This window comes from Pipistrellus kuhlii, unplaced genomic scaffold (genome assembly GCF_014108245.1).
Source record: "Pipistrellus kuhlii isolate mPipKuh1 unplaced genomic scaffold, mPipKuh1.p scaffold_m20_p_55, whole genome shotgun sequence".
Lineage (NCBI taxonomy): Eukaryota > Metazoa > Chordata > Mammalia > Chiroptera > Vespertilionidae > Pipistrellus > Pipistrellus kuhlii.
Genome location: NW_023425557.1, coordinates 494252 through 515223, shown reverse-complemented (window position 1 = coordinate 515223; position 20972 = coordinate 494252). Strand labels below are relative to the sequence as shown.

General features: G+C 51.3%; 1 protein-coding gene and 1 pseudogene across 10 annotated transcripts in view; one reads left to right on the top strand and one right to left on the bottom strand.

Annotated features, from left to right (window-relative positions):
* ZC3H4 (zinc finger CCCH-type containing 4) overlaps window positions 1-17646 on the bottom strand; it is a 37652-nt gene extending 20006 nt beyond the window's left edge. For 3 of the 10 annotated variants that reach the window (XM_036416347.2, XM_036416359.2, XM_036416351.2), the window contains exons 1-3: window positions 15982-16134; window positions 467-686; window positions 99-209 (exon numbers count right to left, since the gene is read on the bottom strand). In XM_036416347.2, the coding sequence (XP_036272240.1) occupies window positions 99-209; window positions 467-686; window positions 15982-15995 (345 nt within the window). In that variant the 5' untranslated portion in view covers window positions 15996-16134. Of the gene's footprint in view, window positions 1-98; window positions 210-466; window positions 687-14530; window positions 14680-14804; window positions 14867-15981; window positions 16135-16251; window positions 16412-16559; window positions 16709-17564 lie in introns of those variants that run through there. The other 7 variants (XM_036416353.2, XM_036416355.2, XM_036416349.2 and 4 more) reach the window with 6 other exon arrangements.
* Window positions 8216-9024, top strand: LOC118706780 (annotated as a pseudogene).
* Window positions 17647-20972: the final 3326 nt, after the last annotated feature.

Genomic DNA, 20972 nt, shown 5'->3' with positions numbered 1-20972 from the left:
CTTGCAGTATTAAAACCTGAGCCGAATGCCCCACAGAGTAAGGCGCGCAGTAAGCGCGGCGGCTTCACCCACGGAGCCCCGGACCAGCAGTCACTCACCGGCACGTACGGGGGGCTGCACTCTCGGTACTTGCGGTGCCCCTTCTCGCTGGGGCTGAAATCTGAGTCATCGGAGAAGTCGGAGAAATCATCGCTGGAAGACGCATGTCGCTGCAAGGACAGAAGCAGCGGACTTAGTGATTGTGCTGCAGGCAGGCCACTCTGGCGGCCAGCCCCGGGGCAGCACTGCCGGCCGTGCTCTCTGAGAAACACCTACCTACGGGCAGTTAGTGGCAATGGAGCATGGGCTACTGATCCCATTTGAGGAAGGAGAAAACAACGCTATTAGGAGGGCTCTCTGGCCTGACAAGACAAGTTAGGCCCCTGGGGCTCTCCGCCAGTCCACGCCAGGAACCCTCCGGACCTACCTTGTGCTTAGATTTCCTCCTCTTTTTCGATCTTCTCTTCTCCTTCTCCCGCTCTTTCTTCCGCTTCCGCTTCAGTCTCCTGTGAGACTTCTCCTCGTCAGAATCGCTGTGGTGCTTCTCCCCCTTTTCTTTCCGGCTCCGCTCAGGGCCTCCGGAGGTGTCCTGGGTCTCCTCTGCCCCATCATCCTCCAGTTCACCTTCTTCCAACTCACCATCTTCCCTACAAACCAACCCAAAGCCGCATGAACAGAGGCCGGAGAGGAACACAGGTCCGAGGGCTCTGGGCTGGCCGAGGCTGGCGGGAAGGGAGGGCCAGACTGCGGTGAAAGAGACCTGGAACCCCTGCCAGAGGCCTTGGAGGGACCTGGGGTCCACCGCCCCCCATCCCACCCCACCTTCCTCCCCAAGGACTGCATCCGCTCCCAGCTGTCCTGGCTGGGGGCGGGGCCGGGGCTGGAGCTGGGGGAGGGGACAGGGACCGGCAAGGATGGAGCAGCAGTTCCCAAACTGCTCCCTAGGACTCGAATTCTAAGAAGAAAAGTGACGAGGTTCTGTGGTCAAGTGAGTTGAGGGAATCCCCGCCTTGGGGAACCACCATCTTAATGCTGGAACAGAAGTTCCCAGAAGTCCTACAGTCAAGACACCTGCACAACCCGGCTTCCGAGCACTTGAGATGCACTTGACCGCAGAAGCGGTTCTCTCGGGGAACACGGACCAGCAGCCCTCCCGGGCGCTGTGGCCTGGGGTCGCCACTGGGCCCCAGAGCTGTGGACGTGCCCTGTGAGCTGAGGGCGGTAGCTGTGCTTCTGAACCAGGGGTGGCCTGCAGATTCCCGGGCCCTCCCCACAGGCAGGCCAGAGGACACACCGTGAACAGGCTCTGGGGTCTGAGCCACACCCTCAGCTCCAGGGCCCTGAGCTGGAGGCAAGGGGGGATTAAGAGGCTAAAAGGGGTCCCAGGCCCCAGACCCCTTGTGAGGTCCTCCTGACAGCCCCACCTCAGCTCACCCTGTTCCCACCTGACTTGCCTCACTCTGGGTACCCTTCTGGCTCCCAGTCTAGATTTCCTAACTTTTCACCCCCTCGCCCCCCAATACCTTCCTACCCCTAGTTGTTAAAAGACAGAAGCGCTCCCCTGACATGACAGATGCTGGGAATAGGATTCTAAATGTGTAAATATCTATGGGGTAGGGGGATAGAATGTGAAGGGGGGGGAGGGTTGGGGATAAATAGGGTTAAGAAAGTAGTAGCTGGGAAAAGAATCCAGTTTTTGAGCCAAACCCACAGACACAATACTCACAAGCACAGCAGCCGGTTTTAAAAAAATAAATAAAAATGTAACCGTTTTTAACATGTTCCCAAAGTTCTTCATGCATGGCATGGAGTATGTATGAGGCATAAAAAATGCCTTCTTCACCAGTCAAACAGGACCCAGACCAAACGGAGGGGACAGAGTAACGAGGCGACCGGAAGGCTGCCTCAGGGAACCCATCTGCGCAGGAAAAGCCTGGCCGCTCAGACGGGACAGGGTCCGGTGGGAACACGCTCACAGGCAGCTGGCCCGGGGGCGCCTGGCTCCCGCTGGCTTTGTGGGCAAGCAAACTGACTCCTCCCAGGACTGTCACTCCCTCCCTTTGTCTGCCTGGTGCTGCTCCCTAAGCATCAAAACCTTCCAGAAGGGCTGGGTACACTCATTCCCGGTTCAGAGGGGTCAGATCTGCTTAAAACAAGTGGCCCAGCCCCAAAGACACCCAAGCAGAGGTCAAGGGCTGCTCTCAAACACAGAATGCTGGACACAAGAGCCATGACCCATGTGCTCTCCTGTTGTTTCCTGGGAGGGCCAGGCTGTCCCGGGCTGGCCCACAGGAAGACGCCCGGAAAACTGTGGAGAAGGCAGCATTCCTGACAAGTGAGGCACCTTCCGGCCCGGGTGTGGCCCGCAGAAGGAGGGGTGGCACCAAGCAAAGCCCTCGTGGGACGAAGGCAGTTCTGCTGGGATGGCCTCGCCCACAGTAAAAGTGCCACTTGACTGGGCAAACTGGTTTTGGCCAGCTCACCAACCCCAGGGAGATGCTGTTATTCATTGGCACGGCCGGTTCCTGCTGTCTGGTGTTGGGAGGTCACTGGGAGAGTGGTTTCTGGAGACAAGAAGATGTGTGCCTGAGGGGAACACTGGGCGGGCCAGGAGGAATACTGGGAGAGCCAGACAGACTAGACTGGCAGACACACGGTGGAGCAGGGGAAGGCCCAGAGGCATTCGGAGAGAGAGAGGTTGGTATCAGGAAGAAAAGCTATAAAGAGCATCCCTCTCAACAGTTTAGTCTGGAAGGGAAGAAGGTGAGAGGGACATGGGCATAAAGTACCCGGATGCCAGGACAGGGCTGGAGGGAACACACTTCCACAGGAAGTGCCTAGGCTCCCAGAAGTCCAGATAAAAGACTGCCAACAGCAAAACAGCCTCTGGACCAGGAGAAAGCCTGAGGAGCAGAAGGGCTAGTGGGACGCCATCACCCTTTCATTTCAAACAGGAGGGGGAGCAGGTGAAGGGACTAGTGGAGGTCAGACAGCCAGGGGTGACAGGAAAAGCACCAGAACTGACTTGTTTCCTGCCTCTAAACCCACTGTTCTCCCTGATCAGTGAGGCGGAAACGGAAGGGGGAGACAATCTCCTCCACCGCCTACTTGATGCCACAAACATTTCTGAGCACCTCATCCGTGCCAGGCCCCTGAGCACCTCCTTTCCTGCACTGTCCGAATAGAAAAAGGCACAAATTGCAAGAAACCCTGTCCACAAAGAGCCTCTGTGACGCAGGGCTCCGGCAGCTGAGCCAGGGTGGCTGGCACCTCCCAACGCTCCCTCACCTGCGCCCGCTCCTGGGCCAGAACCCCGGGCACAGCAGGCAAAGGTCTTGCCCAAGATCAGCTTAGGCCTCCATCCCTCTCCTGCTGCTGCAGGCTGATTCAGACCGAGGCACCGGCTGCTCCACATCTGACGGGGACACACACACACACACACACACACACACACACCACATAGACCACCCAAGCAGCTCCAAAGCCTTCGCCATCATCAGGAACGATTGCAGAAGAAAGCCTTCCAAATGCCAAAGGTCTTACCGAGACAGGTCCACGCCACAAAGACTTTCAGCCAAAGGGTTACCAGCATTATCTATATGAACAGCCCCATCATTTCTGGGCTGTCTGAGAACCTGCCATCAGACTATTTCACACAATGCTTTACCAAACGGGTAGTGAGTACTTGAAACTTTGTTTCCTTAGATTTGGGAGAAGCTGAAAAATAAATAGGATTTAAGAAAATCTCTGGTGCCGAAACTGGTTTGGCTCAGTGGATAGAGCGTCAGTCTGTGGACTGAAAGGTCCCAGGTTCGATTCCGGTCAAGGCCATGTACATTGGTTGCGGGCACATCCCCAGTAGGGGGTGTGCAAGAGGCAGCTGGTTGATGTTTCTCTCTCATCGATGTTTCTAGCTCTCTATCCCTCTCTCCTCCTCTCTGTAAAAAAATCAATAAAATATGTTTTAAAAATAAATAAATAAAAATAATTAAAAAAAAAAATAAAAAAACCAAAAAAAAACCTCTGGTGACTTATGAAGGGGAACAGGACACTGGGGCAATCACAGTCGATTGACCACTGGGCCTTCTCAGTGCCAGGTGGCCGCACAGGCTCTCAGAGCCCCAGGCAAACTTCTATTCACCGGAGGATGCCCTCTGCTAACAACGGGGAGTCCCAGCTAAACGTCCTGCGTGAACACGGGGTCCATTTCCTCCGGACTGTTCATCAGAAGGAAAATCAAACTAACTGGGACAGGCAGAAGCCCTGAGGGCCACAGGAGGGACTGCACAGGGGCAGGCTCCACAACGCAGCAACCAGGGTTCAGCGGCGCCACTTCACAGGCTGCCGGCAAAATCTGTGTCGGAGCGGGATTAAATGCCGAGGGAGCGCGCTTAATAGCCTGAGACATAATTCCCCAAGAAAAGCGGGGGGAGCCCCACTGCGCTAATCATTTCAATCAAGACCTGCCGAGCTCTCTGGAGACCGGCACGCAGGAGGCACCCTGCAGCGTCCGGCCTGGGCAGAGACCACCTGATTCCCAGGGCAGGTCCCCGGATGCGGCAGCGGGGCCGGCCTGCCAGAGCCAAGGGGACGGGAAACCAGCCAAGCCTGGAACAGGCACCTGGGAGGAACTGGGAAGAAGTCAACACCTTGCCTAGAGTCAGATCTGCCTTTCGACTCCTGGACTAAACTTCCGGGGCCTTTAAGTTTCCATTAGCACAGCTGGTGACAGCAGCTCCCCTTCTCGAGTTAAAGAATATATCTGGATGCCCATTCAGCCACTCCGCAGGACAGAGAATCGTGTTGGGTTCAATCACAGTACTTTTTCCGAGTTTCCAAGTTGGCTAGCCCCACCTGCCAGCCTACAGATTTGGGCATCTGGCTTTTTTCTGCAGACCAAGCAACTCAACTGGCTCTTCCTCTTCCCTAGAGTATGCTTTTGGTTCCCATAACCCCAGCCTTGGTTTTCTCATCTGTGGAATGGGATAACTACAGTACCCACCTCAAGGGGTTAAAGGAGATAATGTGGACAAAGCCCTGGACATGGTGGCAGGCGCAAAGCAAGCATCAGACAAATAGTAGCTCCTGTTTTAAGAACCAGCTAGCATGAACATACCTCTACATTACTGGCTGAATGCTCACTGGAAAGCATTTCTCTAAGGAAAAGCTACGGGCAATTTCCCTTTGGGACCACAGCTAACTGCTGGCCAACAAGGTCCAGACTTCTCTGGATCCAATACCATCCTGTGCTAACAAATCCTGGTGAAACTGACAAACGGACGTTTCCTCTTTCTCAGCTCTAATCTAGGCGGAACCAGAGAGTAATAACCAAGGGGCTGACCAGGAGGGAAAGGCACAGGGAGAGCTGAGCTGAGCTCTAGCGAGAAGGGACAAAGGTGCTCACACACAAAGCTTGGCAACATGGAAATTCTCTGAACGAGAGAGGGATGGAAGTTCAAAGGGGCTTGGGCTTGTGAATCCACCTGGTTGAGAGAGAGAGAGAGAGAGAGAGAGAGAGAGAGAGAAAGAGAGAAAGAGAGAGAGAGAGAAGGAGGAAGGGAGGGGAGAAAACAACAAAGATGGAAACCCATGGGAGCAGTGGCTATTACCTGAAGACCATGAGAACCCTTGACAAGAGACGGCTAGGTTAATGTGAAGGTCAGGGTTATGATCATTAACTGCCCAAACTCTCAACAAATTGTCTGGGTAGGCTCTGAATGACCCGTTAACTAGGGACAAAATTACAAAAATTACAAGGAAGCTCTGCCTCTTCAAATGATTACAGACAGGCCTAATGCAGGAGTCCAGAACCCCAAATCCGACCCTGGGGGGCAGTCGTTTACTGGGACGGAAGGCTTTCCTTTGGAAAATTGGCTCAGGGCTCGGGCCTGAGACTTCGGAAGGCAGAGACCTTCCCTTGACGTAAGACGTGAAACAGCCTTGGGAGGGGAACCTCACTGAGGGATTTTCAGAGGCAGGAAATTCTTGAAATAAACCTTTGGGTCTTGCACATGTTTTTCAGTGTCCTTACAACCTAGGTTCATCGACCAGAAATCAAGAGCAAATGGGCTCTGTTCCTCTTTCCTCCAACATTCCCAGTAGCGGTCATAACTGGCTCTGTGACATCGCACCGTTTCCATGGTAACATGCTCACATCACGGATGCCCCCGAGGCGCAAGCACAGACCAATGACGGAAGAGAAGCCCAGCCACCAGCACCCTGCGTCACCAGTCACCAGCTTGCTGAATGCCCGGGGCCAGGACCCAGATCGGAGCACACTTGCTGCCAAAAGCCAATGTGGGGGAGATGGAGAAATCTGACCCCGGACTGGGTATTTGAAATATTAATTAATGTTAATTTTGTTAGGTCTGATTATGGTGAAACCAGGTAAGATCTGGTATCTGCTTTAAACTATGTAAGGGAGATGGAGGTAGGTGAGATGAATCAAAACTGGCAGAATGTACATCACCGGTCAAACTGGGTGATGGGTATATAGTGATCTATGATACTAGATTCTTTTCTCTTGAATGTTAGAAAATTGCCATAATAAAAAGCTTTAAAAGATGCCCCAAGTAGGGACAATCTCAGCCAGGTAATGAGTGTGTCAAGGTCCTAAGAAGTTAACTTTCCAACAGAGAGCTGGGAGCCTCACCTCCCTGCCCTAGTTTCCTTAACTACGCCTGCCTGGGTTCCTCGGGAGTCTTATGAAGTCCAGTGCCTAAATCCTGCCTAATCCATGACAGGATCTGGGTAAACATTTGCTGAATGAATGCCTGGATGCATTAGTGCAGAATATTCCAAACATTCTGTAGCATCAACTTCCATGCAGGCACCAGGCTGCTGAGTTCCCCCCCTTTACTGAGCTCTCTCCGAAATCCATTCACAGACCTGTTCCACGGTGACTCATTTAGTTGTCTGGTTTACAGAAAAGCTGAGGCTCAGAGACGGGGAAAAAATTCACCCGTAGGATCAAAGCAGGAAGCGGCAGAACCGGGGCCAGGATCTAGGACTTTCTAACTCCAGGCCTCCTTCTTAACTGCTACCTTAAAACTATTAGACATTACCTGAGGAAGAGTAACTTACTAATCAGGCCAACTGATAAAACATCTCCTCTCCTAAAGTTTATAATTGAATTAAAAAAATAAGACAGAAAACACCCTAAATAAAAGTGTCCCAACAAATGCCGAAGGGAGGTACTAAGTAAGACATTGGGCAAGTTCCTTATGTTGCCCGCATTCCAACCATGAAGGGAAGGCAGGGGTGGCGTCCCAGGGTGGACGGAATTCTTATGCCAAGAATTCCCTGAGACCACGTGAATCAAGTACTTACTTATCACTAATCTAACCCAGAACAAATGCTTGACATGAGGCCAGTAAGGTCCTTGCAACATCAAAGGCAGGGAATTGGGACATTAAGAAATCTGATCAAATGGGATAGTTAAGGGAATAAATGAGAAGTACACAGCAAGGCCCAAGGAATCCTAGTGAAAACCAATTGGGACTTACCAAAGACAGACAGAAAGCAATGAGAATCCCAGGGAAAGAAATGCAAAGTCCCCTCAACGCTAAAAGGAATGCTTCACCCCAAGTGGATGTCCACACTGGGGTTCATCAGAGCACACAACCCACTTAAACGGAACATTCCTGCAGAGCTTCAAACAAGCTGACCAAGGAAATGCCCGGCCAGCCACAGGATTAGTCAGTGTCACCATCTGAGTAGCTATTTTTCCCTCTCCCACTAGTTCTGAAAACAGCTCCCGTGCTTGATAAAGGTCTCTCTGGTCCAAGTTTCTCCTGACAATCAACCTCTGAAATCTGCTTCTCAGCAACAGAGTTTAACCTTCTCACGCCAACTATGCTCCAGATTGCTTAAAGCTGGAAAGATGCTGGTTGGCGTCCAAAGACAAGCGATGTCTATCATTCCAGAGAGAAAAATCTAATCAGTTTATCTGTGAACTAAGACTTCTCCTTGTTTATAATCTTTTTAAAAATATATATTTTATTGATTTTTTTACAGAGAGGGAGAGGGATAGAGAGTTAGAAACTTCGATGAGAGAGAAACATCGATCAGCTGCCTCCTGCACACCTCCCACCGGGGATGTGCCCACAACCAAGGTACATGCCCTTGACCTGAATCGAACCTGGGACCTTTCGGTCCGCAGGCCGACGCTCTATCCACTGAGCCAAACCGGTTAGGGCCTTGTTTATAATCTTTTCAGAGGAATCAATGTGGTTTCATTCAACCAAGACAAAGTATTAACACTTTTCTATTAAAAAGAACCTGGCCTATGACTTCATACACCACTAAGAATTTCTTACGAAGGACTGCGACTGGTTCTTGGCAAGGCTACCTGATGTGAATTCCCAACAACCTGCAGCTGCGGTTGCTGCAGTTCTCAGCTCCATGATGATCCCATTGGCCAAAAAGGCACTGAATTGTCTCCCAGTTCAAAGCATTCAGCAGGTAATGGCCAGGCAGCTCCACCAGAAGCGAATACCAGATTCCCATGACAAATATGGTAACAATGTGTTAGCCAGGGGAGCCGCTCTGTGTTGCCACATGGCCATATACAGCCACACAAACTGGAACAGAAGGAACCTGTCCCTGTTGGCAGCGTCACCCCAAAGGAATGGAGACATCTGGAATCACCCCAGCTGGTGAAATAATGAATTGTCTCAAAACCAACTCCTAATTGATGCCAAGTGAAAGTACTGTGTGCCCATTAAAATAGGGGATGATTAAAGAAATTCAGTACATTTGAAACGATTAAAAAAAGGTTAACTGCAATTAACTGTATACAACCATTAACTTCTGGTCACCTGTGGGTTCCTGGAGGCCGGAAGAAAGAGGCTGGCAGTCACTCCCAAGTTTCCTAAGCCCAGCACAGGGCCAGGTACAGAGTGGGCAGGTGCTGGGAATAGATTCTACACACACACAGTGTCAATCTAAGAACCCCACACCCTCTTTGTCAATGTCCCCAACAGACACTGGGTCATGTCCCAGGCAGCAACCTGGATCACTCAGAACTCTCCCGAAGCCATTGAGGGGTTGTCTTCAGTTGCAAACTCATTCACCAAGCGTTTAGTGGAGCTTCCTGATAGGCCAGAGTGAGTAATGATAAACCATCCGTGATGGGTGCACCAAGGGAACAGATAAAAGATAAAAGTGGCCGCCAGCGGCCCCCCACCCCAGGGATCCGGCCGGCCTCTGCTGCGCAGGCTGCGGTTCCCAGGATGGTTTTGCTGTCCTGAGCAATGGCAGGGCCGGGCATCCCAAGGAAACCTAAGCCCCGGTGTCTGTTAGGAAAATGAGGCGGGCAATCCTCCAAGCCACCTGCAACGGACACTTAGCCAAGTGACACTGGCATCTGGGTGCAGCGCCCTTGGGTCAGGTTTTGCGGGAATGTTAGTCGCGATCCACGTCTCCACTGGGCTTCGAGTCTCCCGTTACTTCTAACGAATGAAAATCCCTTCGATTTAAAGGCTCGAAGCCCAGGCTTGCGTGTCTACATCCACTGGAAGGGGAGGAACGTGGGTGCGGGAGCCACAGCAGGTCCCACAGCGCACTCCATTCTCTCGGGGGCCAACTTTAAAGGGAGTACCTGTACTCCCTCCCATTCTTCCCACCGCCTCACCACCACCACAAAAACGAGGACCACAGCTGCCATGCACACGTCCCGGGCACGAGGCACATTATACCAGTGCAGGGGCCAGCAGGCTTTTTCTTTAAAGGGCCAGAGACTGAATAAATACTTTAGGTCTGGCAGTTTCTGTCCCAACTACTCAATTCTGCTGTTTAGAACAGAAGCAGCCGCAGAAGACAGAAACGAATAGGTGTAGCTGTGTTCTAATAAAACTTTACTTCTAACAACAGGGCGGGTGGGCTGGCTTTGGCCAGGGAGCCATAGTTTGCCCCATCCTATTCTATGTGCAGAGTGGTTCTCACACCTTGACCTTGACCTGCATCTCCTCCTCTACATCTCTCAAGTTTCACAAAGTCACCTTGAACCTTTGCTGTACTCTTCTTTGTCTATCCTCTTCTACTTCTTTATTTTTCAAATTTGGAGACAAATCAATAAATGGACATGGCATCCACTGACAGCTACATGCTGCAGCTGGAAAAATACAAGATCCAGGATCGCATGTTGAGTACAGAGCTCAGTACAGGCTGCAGGGTTCTAACTGCCTCCACACCCACTAGCTCTGTGACCTTGGACAAGCTCTGTTTCAGTTTCTCAGCACGCAGCTGCCGTGAGCAATGCAGACGCACCCAGAAGGCCCCCGGCAGGACATGAGGATCTTCACGTGACACATTCGGGAAAGCCAGAAAACTGGCCGAATGGGGAGTCTCTTCCAGTCTGACTCCCACACTCCTGGCCTCTCACCACTTCCCACCCTCTCTCCACCAGAACGGGACCCACTCTGGGGTGGAGGGAACAGGCAGCGCCATGCTGTCTTAAGCTTTATGGCCTTGGAGTTTCTGGGACAAGGGAACCAGGTGCTGAGCTTGCTGCTGAGCTAAGGTTTCTCTGATGGGCCTGCCAGTGACCTAGACACTTAGTGTCTGACCTTCCACCTCATGTTTAAGGCATGTACCTCGCAGCTGGGTATGGGAGCTATAGAAGTAGCAGCAGCGCCTTACTAAAGCTGCAGAAGGCAGGTCAGACACGACAAGGAAACATGAGGCCTGTTAGAGGCAGTACCAACCTCTGCCCGACTCTAAATAAAGTCCAAAGGAGAGAAGGGCTCCGTGCACCTGCCAAAAACTTTTCTGCTCCAAGAAAAGCACGGGACAAGCCTGGCTGCAGAATGGAAGAACAAAACCTTATCTGACTCAGCCAGATTCCCACGGGTGGGAGAACCCGAGAGCTGGGACAGGCCGGGCTCACTGCTCTGGAGACCCTGGAGAGGGGGAAGGACTTGCTCAAGGTGATGTGACCGCCTAGCAGTGGGTGAGGCGCTAGAGGCCCTCTCCCAGTTCTCAGGAGGCCTACAAGAGGAACACAGGAAGCTAGTCAGCATTCGCTTAGGCAGCATGACTGTTCTAGCATCTATAACGAGGACATTATGCAAGCAAGAAACGCCTTAAGATGGCTCCCACTTAGTTTCCGCCCCAATCAGCTCCTTGCAGCTGAATAAGCTGGCCAGAAACCTACAAAGAGGAAGAGAGAGTTCCCTCAAGAATACAGATGTTATTCTTACTTCTGTTAACACGTCGCACTGTAAATGCTATTTACTATTTTTCTCTAGTAGGCGCAGCAGGGAGAGAAAGAAACCAAGACTCGCTGGATGCCAGGCATTGTGTGGGTGTCCTGTGTGTGCCCGTTTGCCTGCAATGACCCCGAGAAGCGGGCGTTATCATCTGTGCCCACTGTCCACGGCAGGCAGGGCCAGGCCCGAGAGCAAGCTTATCTGCCGCCCGAGCCCACACTGCTCTTCCATGTCCTGCTGCCCCTCGGCGACTGGAAGGTGTCACCACTCGCCTTACACATAAGAGAGCTGGCTCACCAATTCGGACACACATGAAATGACAAGAAATACAAGATCCTCTCTCCAGAGCAATTTGGCCAGGAGGAAACTGCTCTGAGCAAATAACGTCTGTCCTGCTAAAAAATTACTCCACCTTCATCTTGCCATCAACTGACAGAGTCAGAAACTACTCTAAAAACTGCCCAGGTAACCTCGTATCGTTACTAAATAAAAAAAACAAAACACCTCACAGTCTTCAAAACGGCATCTTTGTGAACTACCAAAAGCAAAACAGGTCTGCAGCAAAGACGAGGCCGGTATTTAGAAAGCAAACGCCATGAAACCTGGCGGCCCCCTTCCCCCCCCCCCCATGTCTTAATTTATCCAAATGAACTTCATATGCCGCCCAGACAACGAGGCAGCGTTTCCGCTCTTTCCATTAGGTTTTAATTAGGAAACCAGCCTCAAACCTCTTATTCTGACAGGATCCCCTCCACCTACACGCACATTGCCGCTACGGGTCCTTGAATCAGCTTATTAAATACCAACTGCCAGAGATCTCAGAATCCATCCTTTCCTCTCCTTATTATGTCAGAAATGTTGCCGCAGTCCATGCAAACGCCTTGCTCGCTTGGAAACGTAGCAATCTCATTATTTCCTGTCACTCAACCCCCTGACCTGGGTCAGAACCGCTCAGTCTGGTCCTGGAAGGTGTCCACAGGGACCAGAATCAGGTTGTCGGGGACAGGGTACTCGCAGAGGCCTGACCATAGTTCTCAGTAGCCATGTTCACCATAGAAGAATCGACTGCATCTGGATCTGGCCTATCCAAGATGGTTCTGGGACTCAACAGCCATGAAAAGTTAACGGAATAAGGCAACCCCGAGACACCCATGGCCCTTCTATCAGCAAAGGGAAAGAAAGGATCTGAGAGAAAGGAGCAGAGGTTGAGGCGCTTTTAAAGATAAGCTAGCCCAATACGAAACTGTCCACGTTCAACTGGACAGGAGCAGCATCCAAGTTCAAAGTCAACCACTCATCTCCACAGCTGGGAAAGCCTTCCTTTCCGCAGGTGCCAAGTTTTCCCCCTGGGAATGGCCTTCCTGGCGAAGGAAAAGCCCTGTGTGGCTTCAGAAAGCAGCTCTATGCAAAAACAAAATGCTGGCTTCTCGAGATCAAAAACTTAACGAGACCCTATCTGGGAGATAGGACAGATCGTGAAACAGATTAGGGTAATCCTATTATTTTTCTCCTGAAGAGCAGATTTGAGGGCAAGTAAGAAAAATAGGGGCTTTAAGGACCAGAATATCCACGTGTTCCTGGTCACAATGATTTGGTTTCTACGGGGAGATTTTAATTGCTTTCAGAGTAAACCTCTCCCCAGAGAATATAAAATTTTACAAGTATACGAGAGTTGCCATTTAATCAGGTATTCTGAGTGACACCCTTCTTTTTTTTTTTTTTTTTTTGCAACATCCATTAATCTGAATTTTAACTAATACCGGTACATCAGTTTTGGGAAGAAAAAAGAAAAAAAAGGCAGTACTGTGACATTTCAAAAACAAAGGCTTACCAACCTAGTTTGACGTAATTACTGGGGTTTCTTGGGACTGGATACATGAGATTTCTCTGAGGATGTAAAAACAACAAACCCTCGTGTGGATATGCCTGAGCGCTTTTTCCATGTTTAGGGAAATGTTTTTAAATCCGATATAGGATTGCGAGAAGAAATCCTAGTTCCTTAATGCTTCCAAGGAAAGTTCCATCAGCATCCCTCTGCAACTTAGCTCTTGGACCTGGGAAGGATCATCTGGAGCACCTGGTGTCTGCACGTGGCGGAGGAATTGTCACATTTTCGGCTGACCTTGAGCACCGGAGTGTGTTCAGTTTGTGCTTCAGACGTCTTTTTTTTTTTTTTTTTGTCTTTTTTTTTTTTTTGCAGGACACTGTAGTGTGGACACTTCTTCCTCCCACGACAGACTTTACACACCTAAGACCACCACTGTCCGGCAGTGAGGTCGCGAACACAGTGAGAGGAAGCACAAGTGGCCCGCGGAATTGCAATTTACGTTTCCTCATCCGAAGGCAGGGAATTTTCCCTTCTCCCAAGGACGGAAAAAAGGAAACCTGATCTTTCGGACTGAAAGAGGGCTGTGTGTTAAAAAGCTTTCTCTACCAAAGTATGTCAGGGACCAGGAGTGGACAAGAGGGAAAACAGAACTTCAACGTGTTTTGGCTTTTAACAGGACTTATGCTTGTAAAACACATCAGAAGTACAGTGTTTGGTTCTGCAAGTCATTTCTGCCGCTGTTTTTTTGCCTTGTACATGTAGAGAAGGGGGACTCGGGGCCGAGGGAAGTGTTCCCTCCACCATGACTGGGCGTGTAACACGTTTGCATCGACTTTTCACGATCAGGCATGTGCTTTCGAACAAACGACAGTGGAGGCAAGGAGAGGAGACTGGGTATTGACACTTTACAGATCTGGTGCTTCAACTGTACTTTACAAATGACTTGCTTAATTTAAACGTCCATCACCATAAGAGACAGTGGAGTCAAATGAGAAAATCGGATCTACTTGAGCCACAATCTTTCCGGGGGGGAAGTGGGGCGAAAGGGAGGGAGAGCATTAAGTGGAGTGCAGGTCTCATAAACCAAATTCAGTAACTTTGTCTCCTACAAATGGACTTGAGGGCTGGAGACCAAGCAGTGAATTGAAATGACAAGAGGTATATACCAAGGGCTTGAAACATACGGGCCTTTTACTTAAGTTTTTGTCATGTTACAGTAATACTTTTTTTTTTTTTTTTTAAGAAAACTGTGTACGTCATATTTAAAAAAAAAAATTAAACATCGAAAGGATGTGCAACTATAAAAGGGCTCAACAGGGTTAGAATCCTGATTTGAACATATAAACTCACTCTCTCAAGCATCACTTTGATCTAAAGGCGAGGAGGAAGGCAGGCAGGAAAAGGGACAAAAAGAGGGAGATAATTGAATTACTCAATAAAAGAGGCTACTTACCATCCCAACCCATTGTAAGACATACACTTCTGACATAAGAGAACTCCTTAGAGGTCGAATAAAGCGTGTAAAGCACCTCTGGGTAATGCACCTGCCCCCGAGGGGGGCCCGGAAGCCCGACGCGGGCTGAGCGGAACAGACCTTTTGCTAATCTATTTCCTGGAACTGGAGTCAGGCTGCGATGGGCTGCGATTCCCAGGACGATACATTTAATTAGAACAAAACAGAACAAAACGGAAAAAAAAACCAAAAAACATGGTTGTAAAAAGCTCACCAAACTGCTGCACTTGTGTCTCTGAATGTGGGTGGCATTTCTTTTAAAAGGCAAAGGAGGGTCTGTGAAGGAGAAAGGGAGAGGGGGGAGGTGGGAGTGGGGAGCAGGGGCGATGGAGCCTGGCAGGGAAGCCCTAGCGAAGATCCCCCCTGCCTGGTGGGGGGGCCCGGTGACCCCCAGCCGGGCAGCGCCTGGACAGCATCTGCCCAGGGCGCGCTCTTGCCCTCCCCCCACTCCAACCCCTCCCAGGCTCGCTGTGCTGCCAGCTGAAACCCTCCTTCCACCTCCAAATCCACTCCCTGCCCCGCCGGGGAAGGGTGGGCGAACCCGGGGGCAGGGGGCAGGGGGGGCCTGGGTCGCGCGGCGCCGGCCCTTCCCCTCCCTCCGGAGAAGGGCGCGGGGCGAGCCCGGTCCGCACTGAGTGCCCGGGCGGGGGGCGCCCCCTGCGCCCCGGGCCATGGCGCACGGCGCCCTCGTTCTCTCTCCCGGAAGGGATGGCGCCGCTTTTCAGCCCCAAAAGAGGAGAGAACCCCAGAGGAAGGGGGGGCCGGCTGACTTCCTCTTCCCTCCAAGGGCAAGGGAACCAAAAGACCTCTCCCTCGGCCCCCCAAAAAGCCCGCAGCACCTACCTAAAAAAATAAGAGCAAGAGGACCCCCTCCTTTTAAAGAAAAGCATGGGGGTCCTTTCCCCCCCAAAAAACGGGCAGGGACTTCCATCCAAGGGGCTACTAGAGGTCCCCCCACCTTTTTTGCCCTCTAGGGAACACCACCCGCCAAAAAGGGGGGGAGGAATAGTGCAAGGAGCCCCCACGTAAGGACCCCCCCTTCCCCAGGAGGAGGATGGGGAGAGGACTGAGCGAACCCCCACTTTCTGCCTCCTAAGCAAGCTGGGGTACCTTTCCAAGGAGGGCAGGGCGCACCTCCCCCAGGAGAAAGGATACTGCCGGGGGCTGGGGGGCCCCCCAACTCCAGACCCCTAAGAGCGGGGCTGTGGCTCGAGATCTGCCCCCCCCGAAAAGGGGGGTCCGGGGGGCCCCTCCCCCATCCCCGTCCCTGAAGCCGGGCGGCCGGCGGGCGGGCCCGTGGCGGCGGCCCCGGGCGCAAGGGCAGCCTGGGCCCCCCGCGGGCCGCCGGCGCCCCCTCCCCGGGGCGGGGGGTCCGGGGGGCGCCTCCTCACCTTCCCCTCAGCATGGCGCCCAAAAAAGACAGAGCGAGAGCGAGGGAGAGCGGGCGAACGCCGCGAGGGGGGGGACACGCATGAGGCCGGGAGAGAAAGCAAGCGAGAAAGAGCGAGCGAGCGAGAGACACCCACCGACCCCGCCCTTCCTCCTCCTCCTCCTCCTCCTCCTCCTGCTCCGCGGCCCGGCCCAACATGGCGGCCGCCCCCCTTCCTCCTCCTCCTCCTCCTCCCCCCGGGGAGCCGCCCCGGCCGGGCCGGGGGCCTGACCTGTCGTCAGGGAGCGGGAGGCGGTGGAGGAGGTGCGGGGCGGCCGGGCAGGCGTCGGGGGAGCACGGAGGCGGCGAAGGCGTTGACGGCGGCGATGGCGGCGGCGGCGGCGATGCTGATGGCGGCGGCGGGGGGGTCCCGGGCGCGGCCTCCATCGTTCCTTTGGGGGTGGGGGGAGGGGATGTTAATGCACGAAAAAGGACTGCTTGGGCGTGGCGGGAGCGGGGCACACTTCGGCTCGGAGGGCTCCTGGCGGGAATGGGGGGCGATATATATATATAATTTTTTTTTTTCCATTTCGGAATCACCTCGGCGCCGACCTCCGCGTGGGCCGCGCGGCCTAGGCCTCGGCGGGCCGCTCGCCGCCTGCTTTCTCCGCGGCGCGTCCCGGGGTCGCACTCGCTCACGGGCGCGGAGCCCTCATCTGGGCTAGAGTCACCCCACCCCACCCGCCCCCCAAAACGCACACACACACACACACACCCGCGGGCCCGGGAGTGGGACGCCGGAGTACGGGAGACTGGTGGGTGGTTGGGTGTAATTAGCGCGGGCCGCGCGCGATTGAGCAAGCGAGGGGTGGGGGGAGGAGGAAGAGCGAGCGAGGGGGGGGTTAAGAAGAAAAGGGTTTCAAGGGAGAGAGAAACGGGGCCGCGGAGACGGGCCGACTGTCTGTCTGCCCGCCCTCGGTGCCCCGGCCGTCCGGCCCCGGCCGCAGTCAGAAATTCACACAAAATGGCGGCGTGGCCGGGACAGACTGAGAGGCTGAGGCGGGAGGAAGGGCGAGGTGGGAGGGGGAACCGGGAGGCGGAGGCCGTGGCACGTAGCGGAGGGGGGCGGGCACGGGCCGCTGTCCCCGAAGGGCGGCGGAAAGAGCCGAGGGGAGGCGGAAAAAGCCGAACGCCGCAGAGCGGGAGCCTGGGGAGAGGCGGAAAGTGCCGAAGGCGGTCATGGGGCGGGGCTAGAGGGGGAAGTGGGCGGTCCCTGAGAGCCGGAAATAGCCGAAGCGGATCGGAGCTGGGAAACAAGGAACTGAGGCGATCCGGAAAGAGCCGAAGGCGGCGTCGGGGTGGGTGGCAGGAGACGGAAACAGCCGAAAAAGGCCGTGCGCGGGTAATGAGATTTAGAAGGAAGGAGTTGAAGGGCTGGCTAACGAAGGCGATTAATTAAGAAAATAAACGATTTTGAGTAATTCGCCCGAGAAGCAGCAGGAAGAACCGAAAATTGCTAGCTTGAGGGAAAGCGGGGAGAGTAGGAAGTTTTAGGTGGGAGGATGGGAGGGAAGGAAATCGGGCTACGGAGAGGAAAAAAATAACCTAAAGCCGGAGGCCGGGTGCTGGAGTTGTAGGTTTCCGGAGAATGGGAGGATGGAGCCAGGCAAGCCGGGAGGTGATGTCATTAGGGACCTCGGTCAATGACGTCATCCCTGGGCGGTGCAAGAGGGGCGGGCTTTGGTGGAGTTTTACAACCTGCTTAGTATACAGAAGGCTTTCCAAGTACTAAAGGGATTCGGAACAGTGTAAGAACGTAAAATTCTTTCACCCTCATAACTATACTCAGGACAGATACTATTATTCCCATTTAATGGATACAGATTGAACCTGGTTCAAGGTTATAGAATTAGGCCTAGGCATCAATTTTTTTTTTTTTAAATCAGCTCTGGCATTCCATTGCCTCTTATGGGTAGTCTATGGGCCTCTGGTAAACAATAGGAAGCACACACCTCTGGGGGTTTATAGAAACTCATGACCTCTTGCTCTGAGAATTAGCTCTTGGGTTATTCGTGGACTCTATGAAGATTGAATGGCCACAGTCCCAGGTGATGATGTGTTATGGTACACACCAAATGATGAAGTGGGCAGATCCAGTTTCACTTAATCATCATCTGGAAATGGTATTTGAGACTGAACTCGGGCAGGTACTGTGAATAAGGTCTGCATCCTGTGTCCCACTCCCCAACCCTGGTCATAGGTTGATTACAATGGGTCCTTTTCTTGGGAAAAGTCACCAATTCACCTTCATTAGAATAATAATTTGTTGGGAATTGGTGTTATTCCCACCCCCCTGCCCTATTTCTGCCTGTAATTACATCCCTGGACTTCAATATTTTCATAGTATAACTTTTTATATTATTATTTTAATATATTTTATTGATTTTCCACAGAGAGGAAGGAAGAAGGATAGAGAGCTAGAAACATCTATGAGAGAGAATCATCGATCAGCTGCCTGCCGGAGGTTTGCCCGCAACCAAGATACATGCCCTTGACCTGAATTGAACCTGGGACCTTTCAATCCACAGGCTGACGCTCTATCCACTGAGCCAAACCGGTTTCGGCGTCATAGTATAACTTTTTATAAGTTGAAAACGTACCCTTTACACAAAAACATTGTCAGCATGCATCAATGATGTTATTCCCATTAATGAGAGAAACAACAGAAAAATAAAGCTCGTTCTATTTTCGTTATTTAAGTTCGGGAGGAACTTGAGGAATGAGTATGTATAGACTGAGGGGAAAAGAATGCAGGAATTGGGTTGGGAAGTTTGATACCAAAGTGGTTAATGATGCCCTGGCTGGTTTGGCTCAGTGGATAGAGCGTCAACCTGCAGACTGAGGAGTCCCAGGTTCAATTCCGATCAAGGGCATGGACTTTGGTTGCCGGCACATCCTCAGTAGGGGGTGTGCAGAAGGCAACTAGCTGATCAATGTTTCTCTCTCATCGATGTTTCTAACTCTCTATCCCTCTCCCTTCCTCCCTGTAAAAATCAATAAAATATATTTTTTAAATAAAAATAAAATATATTTTGTAATGGTTAATGTCTTTCAAGGTTGTGTTTTCTGCCAGACAAAAATCACTTAAAACTTGAGAATCTCCCATAACTCTACCAAATCTAAATCCTAATCAACAATTAAATGGTATGTCGAAGTAACATCTAGAATGTCAGAAGGACTTGGTATTATCAAAGCATGAAGAAATCTTGCCCAATGGGATTTGCTGGTCTTTTAATTTTTCTCACTACCTAAAAGCGGGCGGCCCTCCAGAACTGTAGGATTCCCGGTTGGCGCTTGAGAGATGGCACCCACTGGAGACCACATCTTGAAAGGATAGGGTGCTGTCCTCATCGATGGAGCCTATGGTCTCAACCAGTGTTGTTTGGCCCATAACTAGAATACATGGGGTTTAGAAAGCATAGAATGACAACTTTTAAAATTATCCATAATGGCCGAAACCAGTTTGGCTCAGTGGTAGAGCGTCAGCCTGCAGACTGAAGGGTCCCAGGTTCCATTCCGGTCAAAGGCATGTAAATACATTGGTTGCGGGCACATCCCCGGTAGAGGATGTTTCTCTCTCATTGAGGTGTCTAGCTCTCTGTAAAAAATCAATAAAATATATTTTAAAAATAAATAAATAAATTAATTAATTAAAAATAAAAATTGTTTTAAAAAATGTATCCATAATGACCCATTTACAGTATTTTTCCTTTATATTCCCATAACCCTCATCTACTAGCTCTTGGTGTGTTAAAGAAAACTTTTTTTTTTTGGCCCTAGCCAGTTTGGCTCAGTGGATAGAGCGTCACCTGTGAACTGGAGGGTCCCACGTTTGACTCTGGCCAAGGGCACATGCCCAGGTTGCAGGCTCAATTTCATACAGGAGTGCAGGAGGTAGCCAATCAATGACTCCCACTCATCATTGATGTTTCTATCTCTCTCTCCCTCTACCTTCTTCTCTGAAATAAAAAATACACTACCAAAAAAAAGAAACCTTTTTTGGACAATTTAGTTATGAGCCAACATTTTATTACAATTATGCATGCAAGGAAGAAAAGTTCTCTCTCACAGGCTAATTAAAAGATTTGCTCTTATCTGGTTGAGCGTTGGCCTATGCACCAAAAACTTGATGGTTTAATTCCCTGTCAGGGCACATGCCTGGGATTCTGGCTCAATCCCCAGTAGGGGGTGTGCAGGAGGCAGCCAAATCAATGTTTTCCTCTCATCCATGTTTCTTATCTCTCCCTTTTTCTCTCTCTAAAGAAAAAGATTTGCTCTTGCCCTGTCCAGGTAGCTCAATTGGGTGGAGCATGATCCTACATACCAAAAGTTTGCAGGTTCAATTCCCACTTAAAAAAAAAAAAGGCCTTGGCCGGTTTGCTCAATGGTTAGAGTGTTGGCCCATGAAACAAAGGTCAAGGTTTTGATTTCTCCTCAAGTTTTAATCCCCAGGGCCAGTGGGGGCACAAGCAGGAGGCAACCAATCAATGTCTCTCAAGTACATATTTTCATTTCTCTCTCCCCTTCCCTTCCACTCTCTCTAAAAATCAATGGAGCCAAAACCGGTTTGGCTCAGTGGATAGAGCGTCGGTCTGCGGACTGGAAGGTCCCGGGTTCGATTCCGGTCAAGGGCATGTACTGTACATTGGTTGCGGGCACATCCCTGGTGTGGGGTGTGCAGGAGGCAGCTGGTTGATGTCTCTCTAACATCGATGTTTCTAGCTCTCTAGCTCTCTCCTCTCCCTTCCTCTCTGTAAAAAATCAATAAAATATATTTTAATAAATAAATAAATAAAAATCTATAGAAAAAATATCCTCAATCCTCAGGTAAGGATTTAAATAAAAGAAGAAGAAAAAAAAGATTTGCTTTTGCTAGGGACATTTTATGTGACAAGAAAAAAAAATTCCAAGATGTCTTATCCTATATAATAAAGGGATAATATGCAAACCAAC